Source organism: Leiobunum rupestre, chromosome 4 (genome assembly GCF_980474605.1).
Source record: "Leiobunum rupestre chromosome 4, qqLeiRupe1.1.hap1, whole genome shotgun sequence".
NCBI lineage: Eukaryota > Metazoa > Arthropoda > Arachnida > Opiliones > Sclerosomatidae > Leiobunum > Leiobunum rupestre.
The window spans coordinates 23,175,405-23,192,627 of NC_143387.1; the positions used below are offsets into that span (position 1 = coordinate 23,175,405).

General features: G+C 36.3%; 1 protein-coding gene across 3 annotated transcripts; it reads left to right on the top strand.

The window, feature by feature from the left end:
* Window positions 1-10,175: 10,175 nt before the first annotated feature.
* Window positions 10,176-16,973, top strand: LOC149947189 (uncharacterized). Of its 3 annotated transcripts, none has more exons than XM_090172324.1 (4): window positions 10,176-10,211; window positions 12,044-12,176; window positions 13,102-13,251; window positions 16,692-16,973. In XM_090172324.1, the coding sequence occupies exons 1-4, from the start codon at window positions 10,194-10,196 to the stop codon at window positions 16,910-16,912; spliced, it is 522 nt and encodes a 173-aa protein (XP_090028450.1). In that variant the 5' UTR covers window positions 10,176-10,193; the 3' UTR covers window positions 16,913-16,973. The 3 variants fall into 3 exon arrangements, with proteins under 3 accessions (XP_090028450.1, XP_090028452.1, XP_090028451.1); XM_090172326.1 differs by lacking the exon at window positions 10,176-10,211 and adding an exon at window positions 10,671-10,758; XM_090172325.1 differs by lacking the exon at window positions 10,176-10,211 and adding an exon at window positions 11,727-11,756.
* Window positions 16,974-17,223: the final 250 nt, after the last annotated feature.

The following is a 17,223-nucleotide window of genomic DNA, read 5'->3' on the forward strand; positions in this document are numbered from 1 at the left end:
TAAGACAGGTACTTTTACAAGGAGATTGGAGTACAGAGTGTTAAGCAAGGGACGATTGCTTTCCTACAAGTACAGTTCTTTGAGTGACAAAGTCCTTTACAGTGACAAACAACAACTTCTGGACACGTCTTAGGAATCGGATCTAGCGTCATGAAACGTGGAACAACTTTCTCGCCGTCTATGGTCCAGCCGCAGTCTTCAAGTAATGGAAGAGATGGCTTAGGAATGTGGGCATTCTCCCATACACATACCTGCCAATTTAGAAATAGATTAAACAACGTTTTTACAGTCTTTTATGTTTTTATTCTGATGTGTTTCAAGCCAACTTACTTGGTAGTGGCAGCAACTGAAGCCTGAGTGCATCATGTTTTTGAGCATGAGGAATTCAAAAATACACTGTAAAACATTGGTAAGGTTTTTCACTTGAAATTGTTAATAAATTCTAGTTTTCACGTTTAAGGTTTTTGCGAAAAATAAATCCGTCATTTGAACTACTAATATTAAAGGATTCTCGTGGGTTATGGTGCATAGCCTATGCGAGCATATATATTATTCCTTTAAACAACACTTCGAACGTTTGAGATTAAAGGTTGGCAGCACTGCGACGTATGGCAATACTACACTCATCCGACTGGCCAAGCCTTCCCCTCCCTCTCCGCCCGCCAGCGCGTTGTAACCTGTCGGTGCTTGTCGTGCTTAAGTGTATTATTGTTTACTTTGTGAATCAGTGCAGTGCCAAGTGATATCGATTGAATTCAACAATGAAATCTTGCTTGTGAGAGGCTAGTGGCATAAATTTATTGTTAGATATATCTTATTGTTTCTTTGTCGGAAGCATTTTTTTGCAACTTTGGGGTGAATTTTGTGCGTTTCATTTACGTACATGGTGAAATCCAATGAAGTAATGGCTGAATTTGTTTTTCTTCTTTAGTGTTGGTACATTTAACTTCATTGAAATCTGAATTATATGGAGTGTGTTTTACTTGTGTTTTGTGGTTGTTGTATTGCTATTTCTCTTCGTATCGCTTTTCTACTTCCTTAGGCTTTATATTAATATGGGAGACAACACGTTTGGCAGTGACTCAGCTAATCTCAGTTTGTGTTTAATATGTCAGAAGCAGAGTCCGAATCAAGCTCTGTCAAAGATTGGAGAGAATGGTAGAACACAATAGTTGCAAAGTGAGAAAGAACGACAAGAGGCATTTGACAGCCAGTTCAGTGAGACAATCATACGGATTTTGAAATTCCACCTTAACTTCTTCTGACAAAATTGGAAAACTAAAGAAGAAAAATGACAATAGTAAGAAACAGGATGAAAATAAAAATGCAAAAAGCAATCTAATGACTCGCTAAAGGACAGGAAAAACTGACTGGGAAAAATGCTTGTTTTGTCAGAAGGAAAAAGGAAAGGAAAAATTGAATCTCATAATGACAACAAACATGATTGAGAAAGTTTTGGATTTGTCTAATTTTGCCTACAAGCTGCATGTCAGGGTTAGTGCAGTAGGAGATTTGATAGCTGCAGAAGGAAAATATCACAGTTCCTGTTTTTTGAAATTAAAAAAGAGCTGGGAAGCTACTAAGGCAAACGATCGAAAGGAAAACCTTCCTTTCATACAAATCTGTAAAGAATTGCGAGTCGCTTCCTCTCTCGATCAGGCAAGTACCGCGATGTAGTATGCCTACCAATTAAGGCTATGTACAGTTGGTCGCAATGCATGTTCCTGGGTGAGTTTGCTTTCCTGCGTCCGTCGGTACGACCACCGACGGACGCAGGAAAGCAAACTCACCCTGGGACTTTTTTTGGCGACCAACTGTACTTTGTAGAAAATAATATTATTAAACTTGTATATTTTGTACAGTGGTTGACATTAGATGATGTATGGAATAGGTACAAGGAAATAGGAAGCAGTATCAATGTTGCCGTTCCCCTGTCTTTTGAGTCAAGACGTTCAACATTTACAAGTAAGCTCGAAGAAAAGGTCGGAGATGTGTTACACTTTTTCCAGCCTCTTAACCGCGGAGTTAGTCAACGCCAGATGCTGTTGATTCCAATTGGCAGAGGTAAGAGATTTTCTGCTGATGACTTCTATGACGATGACGTCAAACAGATGCCTATAGTTTCAAGCCAGCCCATGAAAGTGAATTTCAAACTATAGTGCATGCTGCTTTGAAAATTAGAAGCCAACTACTATCATCGCCAGGTCAATCTGGTTTTGAAATTTCAAAGGAGGCATGCACCAAAATAGTGCCTGATTCCTTGTATCTTTTCATGAACGTGCTGTTGAAGGGAAAAGATCTTTGGGATGATGCACTTGACAGCGATGGTGACAGTGATGACGATGAATGTCCTGAGAAAATTTCAACTTTAACCGGTGATGCCGGAATATCTATAGCACAGGATATAATATATGCAGTCAGCAAAGGAAAAAATTGACTCCAAAACATATTGGTCTTGCTCTGACAGTTCATCAGGCTACAAGAAGCAAGAAACTGGTCAATTTATTGAATGACCTACACCAATGTCTTGCAGGCTGATTGCAGCTTGGCTTCTCTCTCCTTAAAAAGTTTTGATAAAAAAACTGGTGCGATTGTTCCTATGAACTCCAAACCTTTCTCGGAGTTGGACGATGCTGATCCCATTCTTCACGTAACTGCTGACAACAATGACATTTTAACTGACACTCTTGATGGGAAAAAACTTTGCATGCAACCCAAATGGTAGCATTCCAGAGAAAAGGTGCTGATACTTCACAATTTCTGGATGAAGTCAGTCTTGCAAAGCACACCACTCTTCAAATTCCCAAAGAAATAAACGAGCTGCCAGTTTTTCCGTTTTTCGATCAGCAAGAGCCGCACTTTGATGAACCAGTGGATCAATTGTGGTATACTGCTTCTAATCCATTGAATTTTGAGGGAATATCTAAAGCAGTGCTGGATTCAAGGGTAGAGGACCTAACATTTGTTATTGGCAGATCTGACAGTGAGAAAAAAATCGGATGGAAAGAATTTAACAGGAAAGAAACTATTTCCAATCTTGATGTTTCTGCCATGGGCTTCCTACCCTTAATTTTTTACCCTGCACACGAGTTTTCAACTTTACACTGTGTTCTTTTAAGATGCATTTCATTGGCAGACACACTTGGGAAAAAACATGTAGTTCTTACAGCTGATCAAGCAGTGTATTGCAAACGTGTTGAGCTCCGTTGGGCGTCACAGATCTTCAAAAATCGTATTGTCCTCCGAATGGGCGGGCTTCACATAGCTCTCAATTCTATGCAGGTGATAGGGAAGCATATGTCAGGCTGTGGCCTTGGAGACTTGTGGGTGGCTAGTGGTTTGATGGCGGAAGGCTCAGTGACTAAAGTCCTCGACGGAAAAGCCTACGGAAAAAGCATAAGAGCCCACAAGCTTACATTACAAGCCTAGTGGTGACTCTTGCACCCACAGTTCCCGAATTTTCTTGATGAGCAAGATTTCCCGGAAGCAGAAAATTGGTCCATAAAAGCAGCCAATGTTGACGAACGTAGAGAATACTTCCGTTGTCCAATTTTTATGAAATATTTGTCAACTTTCTTGCAAGAGAGATCCGAAGAGGACAAAAACTTCAGTCTTTGGTGGACATACATTGACATGATCTTGACTCTTCTCATGTTTACTAGAGGAATCCGGGGTGGGGATTGGGAAAGCTACCGTGGTGCTCTTTCAAACATGCTCCTTTACATAGCTTTGTATGATCATGGAAACTACTTGAAGTCCCTCTCTGTTTACATTGCAGACATGAATCAGTTGCCACGCGAAGTCGAGGCTGGATTTCTGTCTGGTGACTTTGCTGTGTTAAGGACTAAAAAGATGTTTTCTCAAGTAGATCCCGATCATGCTCAGGATTGGGTTGTTGGTACCTGTAAAAGTGCGGAGAAGTGAGATATCACAGCAAACGTACAATACATCAAATACAACTTGTGCTAAAGAGGAAACACGCGCTAGACGGGCCAGGGATCTTCAAGATGTAGAGGCAATTTTACAGGTGATGGAAACCGATAACCTTGGAGCTGTGAATAGATCTTGTACCGTAGTGAGCAATCCCCTGTAGCATTAGGGTGTCGGTCAAGAGTCGGGTATGGGTCTAAAAGTCGTTTTCAGGTCGACGACCGTATGCCGACTCAAATTGTTCAATTTTTTCAAACCCCAAAAATTACAAATTTCGATTTTGAGACTTTATAATGTCGGCAAGTCGACTTTAATGTACAGTCGATATGCCGACTTGATAAGGACCACACTTGTATTTTTTTTTCATATTTTTAAAATAATTGTATTTTATTGTATAATTATACTTGAAGTTAATTTTTACTAATTATGATTAATTAATTTTTAGAAATTAATTTGCATAAGAAGTTACTTCCCCTGTAGCAAATTAGAGTCGGGCCGAAGTCGGCAAAAGGTACTAAACACTAAAGTCGGCCGACCTTTGGATTGAGGGTCGAAATGTCGTAGGGGTAAAATGATCGGCCGACTACAAAACGTCGACTCTTTACCGACAATTAATAGACCTAAGAACCGACTCCGAAACGACGTCGGGCCGACTTTATATTAATGCTTATTTCCGACCCAAAACTGATCTCATAATTAGATTTTCGAATACAAATAAGTTTGAAGAAAAAATAAAAGTGAATAAAAAATTCATCATCATCAAATAGTCACAAAATAATTAAAATATCGCCTTTTCCTAAATAAGTATGGTCGGTTTCATAAAGTTAATGTCAAATCCAATAATTAAATGTAAGGTCTATTTTAAGTTGGATAATGGTCAGCATACCGACCATATATAGTCCCAAAAAAGGATTTACGGTTTTAGTGTCGAAAAACGTGCCGACGTTTTTAGGTCGGCATTGTCGTCGACTATAAACCATCGAATTGGGAATAATACTGCTAGAATTAAAATTACGATTTCAGTTGCCATGGTTACGCGGGACCGAATCTGATAAGACTACGAAATTCATCTTTATAATTAGGTGGTAGCGCCATCTATATTTTGTAAAGTTATATGGCTAAAAATAAATAATTATTAGCTACCTCACCATAACGTGAGTTAAAAAGAATCGTGTTGAAAGAATAAAATTATTTTTAAACAACTTCAAAGGTTTGTTTGTTACGATAAATCATACATTTCAATTTCGCATTAAAAAATTCAATTGCAATAGTTGCCACCAATAGAGACAGATGCCACCACGGTAGAACGATAAAGTTGATAAAGTCTCCTTATGGAACGAAATTGGTCCCGCGCCAGCCAGATTTAGTTGTACCTCTATTTATTCCCAACTCAATGCTATAAACCGACTTTTCGACCGTACCCCGACTCTAAACCAAAGACTATATATAAATAGACTGGCGTGTTCAATGGCTCAACTTGCAAACGATAGCAGACGCTGGTCAAAATTTTCCCCGCGCTTCAGAGTGCTACTAGTGGCGCCTCTAACGGCTGGTCAAATGCTTCTCCCGTGTTTCGAAAGTGTTAACAGGTTTTTTTGTATGGAGACGCCTGTCTAGTAAGCGAAGCGTATATAGTCTTTGCTCAAAGCCGACTTCATGTGTTACAGGGGTTTGCGATTTACGATATTATTTTAAAATATTAATTCCTGATTTTTATTGATATTGATTAATTACACTCTAAATAGATTAAGAAATTTAAAATGTATTAATAAATAGGCCTATTGATACGAACACAAAGGTTTTTCAAACGCTTCATAGTTTAAAAAATTCAAATGCACGCGCCAGTTGATACTTTCGCAGCGCCATCTCCGGACTAGCAGCATGTTAGAAGTTTATAGGCGAACTCGCTTGAGATGAGAGGTGTAATTGTTGACTTGTGCGCTTAATTTTCTATTCAAAATTAATGGAAAAATCATTGAGATCTTGAGAAATACATTAAATCGATACTAACAAAGTAAGTTTTTCAATAATATATCAATATAAATAATATCTATATCAATTAATTATAGCTTTGTGAACAATGTTTTGCATGAGCTGTTAGGCCTTGGCAATTACAAGGTCATGTGCAAAATAGACTACAACATTAAAAGATAATGATATTTGTTAAAAGTATTTGAATTGTAATTGTGTTTACGTATTAAAATCTAGAAGCTTAATTAAAATGTTTCTTTTCTATATCACTACTATATTAATTCTATGTGCTTCGCCAAAAGATTTTCCGTCTTGTATATTGTTTACAAAATAATTGAAAATTATTATCGATTCAATCTCAGCTAAAATACTGTTAAGGCATCAAATTGGTATTAAGTGGGAGTTCCGAAGTCCGATTTAATTTGACGTCGGCACAACGTCGTTTCACAGTCGGAATTGTATGTATATGAAGTTAGCCCAACGTCGTTTCCGAGTCGGAAATACGCCTTTGTGAAGTCGGGCCAACATCATTTTCGAGTCGGAAATATTCCTCTGTGAAGTCGGCCCATAGTCATTTCTGAGTCGGCCCATAGTCATTTCTGAGTCGGCCCATAGTCATTTCTGAGTCGGCCCATAGTCATTTCTGAGTCGGCCCATAGTCATTTCTGAGTCGGCCCATAGTCATTTCTGAGTCGGCCCATAGTCATTTCTGAGTCGGCCCATAGTCATTTTTGAGTCGGCCCATAGTCATTTTTGAGTCGGCCCATAGTCATTTTTGAGTCGGCCCATAGTCATTTTTGAGTCGGCCCATAGTCATTTTTGAGTCAGCCCATAGTCATTTTTGAGTCGGCCCTTAGTCATTTTTGAGTCGGCCCATAGTCATTTTTGAGTCGGCCCATAGTCATTTTTGAGCCGGCCCATTGTCATTTTTGAGCCAGCCCATTGTCATTTTTGAGCCAGCCCATAGTCATTTTTGAGTCGGCCCATAGTCATTTTTGAGCCGGCCCATTGTCATTTTTGAGCCAGCCCATTGTCATTTTTGAGTCGGCCCATAGTCATTTTTGAGCCGGCCCATTGTCATTTTTGAGCCAGCCCATTGTCATTTTTGAGCCGGCCCATAGTCATTTCTGAGCCGGCCCATAGTCATTTCTGAGTCGGCCCATAGTCCTATCTGAGTCGGCCCATAGTCATTTCTGAGTCGGCCCATAGTCCTATCTGAGTCGGCCCATAGTCCTTTCTGAGTCGGTCCATAGTCCTTTCTGAGTAGGACATACATCGGGAGTCAGTCGAATTTTTTTGTCGATCGACGGTCGGCCGACTACTTTTCTACTAGGACATTTCGACCTTTCAGAGTGGGGTGGCCCGACAGTAGGCCGACCTTTCTGTTTTAAGACACTAGCCGACGTCGGCCCGACTCTAAAATGCTACAGGGGATGTAGCTACTAAGGATATAGCCACACCAAAGATTTCTGAAGCTCTTCTAACAGCAAAACAGCGTGGGGTGGAATTAGTACGAGTCTTCGTTCAGCAAAGGCTTATCAAAAGTCAAGAAACTGGAGCGTTTACAGTTAGCTACCATGCAACATTACATAAGAACAAGGCACTCACTTTAGGTGATCTCTACAAGGAGAAGACGTCTCAAGAATGTAATAGAAAGCATGTTATAAAAACTGACAGAGATTGATCTACGCATATGAAGGGGGAAGTACTATTGATTTGAAAAAAATTATCAAGCATGAGCTTTGCAATTTTCCTATATCGGTAGCTTCGGTGAACGGCGAGCTAAGAACAGCAGAAAAGGCTTCGCTAGTGAAGGATATTGTGAAGGTAATAGAGTGCCCAAAACATCTACCTGTAAACCAAAAATCTGAATCAATTCTCATAATTGATGGGATGGCTTTAATATTCCTCGTTTTCAAAAACATATAATTGCACATTTTGGACGCGTTCCTGTGTCAAAGGGGGTTTTACCGTGCCGATTTCGGATTTCGCGCCATATTGAATATCTCACTTCCGTTCGGGAATTCGCTTGGGAAACCGGCAGATTCGGACTCAGCGGGGTAGGGCTCCCACCAGGTCCCTAAAATGCCTAAAAGCCCCTACTTTTTTTCGAGGTCCCTAAACCATCATCAAATCGTTATTTGGTCACTAAATCACCCTATTTCTAGTACATTTGGTGAAAAGTACCATCGGCTTAAAATATATCGTAGAAAAGCGAAAAAAAAACCCGATTTAATGTGATAGAATTATTACAAAAAATTTATAGTCATTTTTGGGATTGATAAAAGTTTTTTTAGAGATTAAAACTAAGTACTTAATTTTTGTGATAAAACATTTTTTAAATTAAAACCAAGTCAGTTTTAAAAATTTGCTGCTTTTAAAAGTTTAAATAAAGATCTTATTTTTGTTTATTAAAATGGTCCCTATTTGGTTCCTACTTTAAAAGATTTGGTTCCTATTTCACCCTATTTCTAGCCAGAAAAATCCCTTATTCCTATTTTTTTGGGATTTTGGTGGGAGCCCTGAGCAGGGTCGAAATAGGGGGAAATTAACTTTTGCCCAAAAGTAACCTAAAATGCTTCTAAACTTAAAATGGAGAGCTTTTTTCGATATTTTGACTAGACTAATATCATCTGCCTTGATGTTTAGTTATGTTTAAATTATTAGTGTACCTTAGAATTTTCCTTGTAAAAATTAGCTTTAAGGCATGATAAATATTTTCACATTTCATTATGTGGGATATTTTTTTATATGCACACATTATATTTTAATGCCTTTAAGTTTTTTCGGTATAAAAAAACTTTTTAAACTGCAACACTTTGCACAATAGTGCTTTAAATATATTTGCCCTGAATTATAAAGGACTGTTTTTAATTTACATTATCTTTCTAAGTGTTTAGTTATTTTTATTTATTCAGGTGTTTCTGAAGTTTCCCTGCATCGAGAAGAAAAATAATTTTAGGCTTATCCAATTCTATGATTGTGATAATTTATTTATAATTTTTTATTAAATTATTTCTAATATGTTTGATACTTTAAAGATAAAGTGAGCAGTGGATTTTCATACCAGGTCATGCAAGTACTTGATCTTATAACCCAATAAACAACTGTATTAGTTATCTTTAAATGTAATCTTGTATTTCTCAACTACACTTTTGATGGTAGATATAATTTGTTAAAAAACTCCATCACATTTTCTAGATGTCCTATATTTACGCGTAATTAAATATGACGCGTTTTTTTGCGGATGGCGTTAATGAGCAATTAGTGCCTTTATATTTTAACCAATTTATAAGTCGTCGACGTACTTAATTGTAATTGGGTGGTACGCAAGCTGATATAAATTATAATTTAATACGGTTGAATTGACGTTTTCGAAGTGCGGATTTAACGTTTTAAATTCAGATAAAAATTATTTTAAACCACTTTTGCACTATACATTTTTTTACTTCCATTCGCTACCGCCGTTTCGACGCAGTGACCAGCACCGTCGTCGGGGGTAACAATATGAACCAAATGATATTTCACGACAGAACAAGAAACTGAGGGCACAGATAAACAACCTATATTTTTATAAACATTGTTAACTAATTGACGGGAGTACTATTTTTTTTAAATGACATTGCTTATACATTTCTATATATTTTTTATATTTTATTGATTTTATGTGTTTTGCTCTTTTTATTCCAATTTTTATACATATTTATGTATTTTTTAGTTCATTTTTAATATCTTTGGCCTTCTTTTTTGTGATTTGTGTTGCCGCGTCGAAACGGCCGTAGTGAATGTAAATAAAAAAATATTGTACAAAAGTGGTTTAAAATTATTTGTATCTATTCACGTTTTAAATTCGTTTTTTAGGTAGACATTTCTCAACCATTCTTCTTTAACTTCATTTTTTTTCAACGGTTTTTAAACCGTTTCTCAATGAGATATTGCTACCGGGGATAGTACTTGTTTTTCTTTTATTCGTGGTCAAATTGCTAGTGTCGCTCTGCTTTAAAGCCTTGATTGACAATAGCCTTTTCCCAGAAAATAGAATTTCGACTAGGGAGTCAGACTGTGAATTCGAAATTGGAAAATTGAAATTTTTTTCTTCTTATGCAGACCAAGCTGGCTAAGATAACGAAATGTTTCGTGTCTAAGATAACAGTGCTGCCAGTATAAAATAAATCTATAATAACTTTGGTATCTTTTATTTGTGGTAAACTTGCTAGTGTCGTTCTGGGTTTAAAGCCGTGATTGACAACAGCTATTTACTAGAATTTTGTATTTCGACTATGTAGTCAGGCATGAGGTGGACAAAAATTGTAAGCGCTCATTTATGGAAATCATCTCGAAACGAGCGAGCAAAGCGACTAATAGAACGCCAAATCTCATTGGTTCCCTAAAATCTAGGTCTTCCGACACGATTGATGCGTATGATGTTTTTCTTCATCCCTCCCTCTGCGGACAAGAGTAAATTAAACCATGGTGCTCGTAGATCATCTCCGTATAGTTATTATCTCTAAGTATAAATGCATTCATTCTGGTTTTGATAAAGCGAGATAATGAGACTGTATTTTATTGCACTTAGCAATAATATTTATTTAACTGCGGTATTAGACTTGTAATAATTTGAAACTGTTCTTTGAAGCTCGATGATAGAAAGGTCACTAAATTTATCGTGAAACAGTATACAAATCATTCGTACAGCTAGCAATCTGATAATTGAAAATCTTACATTTATCAATTGCGAAGTATAAACATCAAACATAAGAGTAGTTTCATTTAGTAAATATAATATTTTACATTTTATGAGTTGGACACGGATTTAAAATTTTCAAGTAACTTTTGAGTGCTCTGGCTATGTTTTCGGTAAGTCAAAACACATTCTAAGCAACTTTAACTTAGGCTACATTAGAGAAAGTTTCACATATCCTACTGCGAAATGGTTTTCCATTTAATTTTTGTCATGAATGCCCAGATTTACGAAACCAATTTCCATCGATTGTGAAACAAGCCAAGCCCAAGCGTTTCATTATAATATTAAAAGTCTCCATTATTCTACAACCATGGGATAGAATTTTTGTTCTTAGTCTGAAAACGTATATCAAAGTCGCTGAAATGGAAAATAATCACAAATTTTGTTCCTCTCACTCCACTTTTTAAATCGATCTTTTATACAAAATCTGAGAACATTCGATTTTTAAGTAGTTACTTTTAAATTAAAATATTTAAAGTATCAATGATACGAGAATTACACAAAGAAGTCGTAATTTAGTATTTACATTAATGACCCCAAGATACTGAAACGCTATATTGAATCCCCGAGTGTGTCTATCTTAACAGAAAAGAGAAAAAGATAATCAGCTAGGTTAATACCCAAGGCACCACCTTAGCCCTAAGTCATTAAGCGACTTTTGAAGCCATTGATTCAGGTGGCTGAGTTACAATGCGTAGGAGGGTGGTGGCAAGCCCTTCATGCCACGCGGGCCAAGAGCTCCCTACATTAACTATAACCGTTAACCTCAACAGGTTTTTATGGAAGGGGAAACCGAAGAGCTTGGGGGGGAAATCTTTTAACCAGCGGGGAGAGAACTTTAAAACTCAACGCAGAAGGAGTTGTAATAAGTGTTCACCCAGTGCCACTAGTTGGGATAGAACCCGGCTCCTCTTGCTGCGAGGCGAAACTGCTAACCACTCCGCCACCCCACTCAGGTTTCGACACTACGTTTTTCAATGTTGCTGAAACTCTAAAAAGGATTTAAAGATTGTTAAAATATTTTCGCTTAAATTTAATTTTTGCAACACTCGTTACTTTGTCTTCAATAAGGTTACAGCTCTTCGTGGCTTTAGCTATGACTGTCACGTTCGTAAACAAATTTTGATCTCTTAGAAAAAGCATGGGTGACGTTCTTTGACGAAATAGTGCCAAGTCTCTCTCTATTGATAATTTTCGGGTTATGTGAACGATTTATGGAGTTTATGATTAAACTTTGTCGTGAATGTGTGGTTCTTTTTGGAAGCCCTCATCTTCTAGCTTTAACAGTGATGTTCGTCACTTTGTCAGCAGCACTATGATTGAAAGATGAGATACCTGGCTGATAAATTGACACACAAATCTGTGAAAACCTAAATGGATTTTTTTTTTAAATTTCAGCGATTCGTTCTTAATCTTCTGGCACTGTCATCACTTTGTTTTATTTACGGAGCCTTAGTCTCGATGGAGGAGTCCACAACTGTAGGAATATTCGACCACTTGGAATTTGAAGATCCAGACTGTTGGGGCTTAAGTATATTTCCACTTATAATCTAGTTCGTTTTTAGCCAACACAAAATATGTTATTAGAGGTGGTCCCAGTCGATAGGTCATATTTGTAGGTAAATAGTTTGGAAAAACACAGGAAAATTTTATTTGGTTAAAAATATTTTTGAATTTTTATTTCAATTTACTATTCAACCAATCCACCATTTACATTTTGCATGTTTTTATAAAGGTTTTTCAAGATTATATAGTCATTAATGAGGAAGATTTTTACCCTGACTATGCTGAAGAGAGCGCTACACAACACTAGGGGCTTAGCGGCCATTTTAAAAACGGCGCGCGCCACCTTCTCATAAAACGTGCTCTGCTATTAAATAGAAGCAAGAAAGCCCTTATGGTTTGAAGCACCATCTTCAGCATAGTCAGAGTAAAAATCTACTTCATTTTGACCAACCTTCAATGCACTTTATTGGGAAATTGTCCATAATAGCTAGTGGTAGATATTTAATTTTTAATTTGTAGAATGGTCATGACTCAAAGATTTTCATGGCGCCAAAATGTTTGGAGCGAAAACCTTTTTTTAAGCGTGGATAGGATTGACGTACGTGAAAATGTTAATGTAGATAACTGTGACAACGAAAAATGTATAATTGTTCCTCAATACGGCAATGAATTTGTATTTTTCAAAATTATTATTTTAAATACAACTGGAAAGCAACGTGAATTAAACACCTCGTAATTTTATAAAGACATCCGCAAATTCAGGGGAAATCTAAGAAATTCGCTGAACTTGCAAAACCTTTACATTTTTTGAGTAGCGTCCTAGCCAGGAAACTAATACCTCATATTGAAAGTCCCTTATCCTAGAAAGTTTCTACTTCAAATGTATAAAAAACGTTGAAATATTAAAATGCCAGTAGCTTTTATTAACGTTTTTTTTTTCTGTGTTCCAGGACGATGTCCAGATGTCGTCCCTAAGGATTTTTGCGACATGAAGCGAGATATCATCTGGAGACTGAAACGAAATGGATATGTGTGGGGATCACGTTGTAGAAACAACATCCGGGGAATAGACGGGACTATCTGCGCTGCGGTTTTAACAGGTAATTTTGTTTCATTTTGAGTGAGCAGTCAATCTATGACAAGTAGTGATAGAATATTTTACGCTTGTGCACGGATTTATCTAAAATAAATTATTCTCATACTTTATATACGGAATATTGGTTTGGCAAAATTTTACGAAGTTTTAGCGAAATAGTCCAAATATACCTAAAATTTTAAATATTTAAACGTCAATTTGATTAGTTAATTTACATCCCTCTCCCGATGCTGTCACCAATTTTTTCATTTATAACGTCTACTACGATTGATTTCCAATAATTTTTGTCACGACTGACCTGTTAACTATTTATTTAATATTTATCACTGAAGTTTACATTTCAATTAGCATAAATTTCGAAAAGGTCGGTCAGATTGATGATGCCAGGTGCTCTATGGTTTATTATATCGGTAATTTATTTCTTTTTCCGATGTTCACCGACCCAGCTGAAAAGTGTTCAAATTTTGATGACACTTTATAAATCGTATTAAATTATAACGCTGTAGTGATCTCCCTAAACAAGTGAGACTAACTCAACCTTTAAAGACGAGAAAAGATATAGAAAGTGTAAGTTATTAAAATGGGATGAAATGCGATTTTATTTTACACATTCTTATGAAAATTCAATGTGTAAAGTGGAATGGCTTGTCGATTGTCCAATAACAAATTGAATTTTCGGTGACTAATTAGGGACATTTTAATTTAATTTTTCACTCGAAGATCTATTTGGTCCGAGTTTCGCGTTTTTTGTTTGCTCGAAGACCTATCGGTACGAGCTAATAGTAAGTTTTTAAATTTCTTCAAATTTGTTTAGGCTTTAACTTTATTATCCCTTTTCATAATGGACTTATCTACTTATTCGCCAATTTTATCACACTTTAATAAATGCTGGTTTTCGATTATTTAGCGATAACTGTCAAATCTATTTAATTTTATTCGTTAGATATCGTAGTAAATCAATTAAACAAAATATTTATGGATTACATAAAACAAAATTTTAAAAATTATCCATGGGAAATATTACCAAATCTGTTTTTTAACTTGCTAGAGGGAAGATTGTTTACTTAAACAACTACCGAGATAGAAAGCAAAATAATAATTTCCAAAACCTCTTCTAAGCTATAACCATATCAACTATTCTTAATCGTAAAAAGTGTATTTAGATAAAAGCTGTGATAGAATCTTAAAAAAAAACCAGTTCAAGCTAGATGAAAATAGCTAGCGATGAAAATTTTCTTAAACTGAAATAAAATATTAATAAACTAATGAAACAAACTAAGCGCTCCGTTCTTTAAGAAAACGTAACCGATAAATAGAAATATTAAAATGAGATTAATCTAATAATATTTTGGGCAGATAATTAATGTGGATAATGTTTAAATTAGTTAAAAAAAATATTTGTTTGCCAATTATTATATATGGTTATGGCTTCCCTTCCTTAGAAGTTAACCGAATGCCAACCTCTACAATATGATTCTCAGCGGTTAGTGAAAGCGCACGGGGTACATCGTGCGAGCTTCTAAGTCTATGTATATTATTTCTTATCTTATTTTAACGACTTTCTATTCCAAATATTATGGCAATCTATCGTTCCATGGTTTAAATTAAAAGGGATAACGAAAAGCCTATATAACCTTAATTATATTGATTCCTACTCCTAAAAGAAGTAAAAAATGACACTCACGTTACGAGATAGTTTAAATTCAATTTTTAATTAATTTTTAATTTCGTTAAAGGTACAATTCAATAACGTACAAAAATATCAAAACACAGGAGCTAGGCTTAGCAAGCTGCAGCGGCTTTTTTTTTTTCGGAAGATAAAGCGTTCTCTCCCATTGGTAGAAGTAGCGTTGTACGAAAATCTCTTCCCATTGGCTTTCTCGCGTTGGCCGGGAATTTGAGAAATACAGGTATAGAGCGCGCGCTATGCCCAAGGCCCGTTTTTAACAAAATTAAAAATTATTTAAAAATTAAATTTAAATTTTCTCGTAACGTGAGTATCATTTTTGTACTTCTTTTAGGAGTAGGAATCGATATAATATAGGTTATATAGGCTTTTCATTTTCCCTTTAAAAACATTTGTCCTAGAAGCTTTAGTACACAAAATCTCCCTGATGTATTAAACATATTCTGCATATAATATTCAAATTTAAACCAATTTCAAAACTCCTTGTACATTAACTTAATAGGTGCACAATAATGACCTAAGTAAAGTTTTACCTATAGCAGCACTTTCTCCACAATCTACTACATTAAAAACGATGTCAATGGGAAAAACACATTCATTGACAAAACACCAAAAGTAACACCTAATTAAAGTCATACAATTACCAACTTTGACCTTCTACGGAAAAGCAAATAGACCAAATACGCTGTAAGCGCCAATAATAGTGACAAGCCGTTAAATATTGCTAAACCCCGAAACTGGAGCTGTCCTAGCTCGACAGAATTTACGCCCCCGATCACTAAAACATGTGTTGGACTTTTCCAACCCCTTAATGTATCACTCATAAGCCCAAGATCACCAACATTAATAGAAAATCGGGACCATATTATTTCTTATATATTGATGCCTCATTTCTTCTCCTTACCCAATCGGTTGGAGAGTTATAGACATCGGTGCAAAATAAAAAACCGTTTTGCAATAACGAAAATGGATATTGTTAACGTTTTGGATCACCGATTAGAGAAATTGATATAAGGACATCCTATCGATTGATGTTTCATCTACTTTTCTAGCACAGTCGATTGGGGAGTTTAGTAGAGTACTACGAAATCACAAGTTTAGGCACTACCAAAGTTTCACCGAGCAATTCACTGAAATGAATATTCGTCTATATCGAGAGTCAATAATGCTCCATTGATTGGCATATTATCTACCGTTTAACACAAACGTTTCGAGAGTAATGGCACGGATGGCGGAGGCGACTACGTACGATGCGAAAATAATCCACGAAAACTTGGCGCTTTGTGTGTTGAAATTTCAATTCATAGTTGTATACATTTTTGTTGGGCTATAAACAGTTTTTTGAGGAACATGCGGAATGAGGAGAGGCGCTCTATCAATAGATAGACTACGCCATGTTTCCGATTACAAACTCAAAACATCGTACGTTTTCGCTGTGTTTGTCTTTCCCTCTACCCTACGAAAAAGGGGGATAATCGGCTTTGGAAAATCACTGAGCAACACCCAAAATTTTCTCTAACCTATAACGTTTTGCTCCTCCCTGTGACCCCCCCCCCCTTTCGTTTTTTTGTTTTCAATTTAAGGGGGCTATAGTATTCCTCCCTTAAGCCACCTCGCGATGCCACGAAATGCATGGGATATTAAGACTAGACTGTATGTAACTAAAACTTTGGAATAAAGCTTGAAGGATTCCCAATAAAATAAACAAATAGGGAATCGATTTATTTTCAAATTGTATAATAAGACATTTTTTATAGGGTCCTATGATATCTGTCATGGACCGAACCTGGCTGAGAACATTATGTATTGTAATGGGGATTGTAAAATTCTAAGTGAAGATCTGTCTGGTAATTGCACAGAGGGTAATTACCCAAGAGAGAGATGCATCTGTTACGCAGACCTACAGGAACCCAGTGAAGATGAAAAGAACTCGACAGATCTTTACCCTTGCCACGGTCAACCTGGAGACCGCGATTAATGTTTCTTACCCTGTAAATGACCGTATTTAAAATAAAGGAACAATTACTTTGGTTATTTTACTTTTAAGGCTCCATTCTTATGGTCCACCCAAAAGACTCATTCTCCGGACTAAAAGTGCAGTAGTCAAAATAACGATTTTAAAATTTCAGTGGTATTACGTATTGGAGTCCTAAAGCATTTGCTATTCTATTAAAGCTTTTAACGGAGATGATTTCAAATATCTTATTTTTTTCAATATTTAAAAAATTATATTTATTACTGTTATGTATTTTGGGAATCATAACGATACGATTGAAGTAAAAGTCAAGT

Coding starts and splice junctions, on each gene's coding strand:
- LOC149947189 (XM_090172324.1), top strand. Junction 12,177..13,101: donor TCCAGACTGTTGGGGCTTAA/GTATATTTCCAC, acceptor TCTGTGTTCCAG/GACGATGTCCAGATGTCGTC. Junction 13,252..16,691: donor CTGCGCTGCGGTTTTAACAG/GTAATTTTGTTT, acceptor CATTTTTTATAG/GGTCCTATGATATCTGTCAT.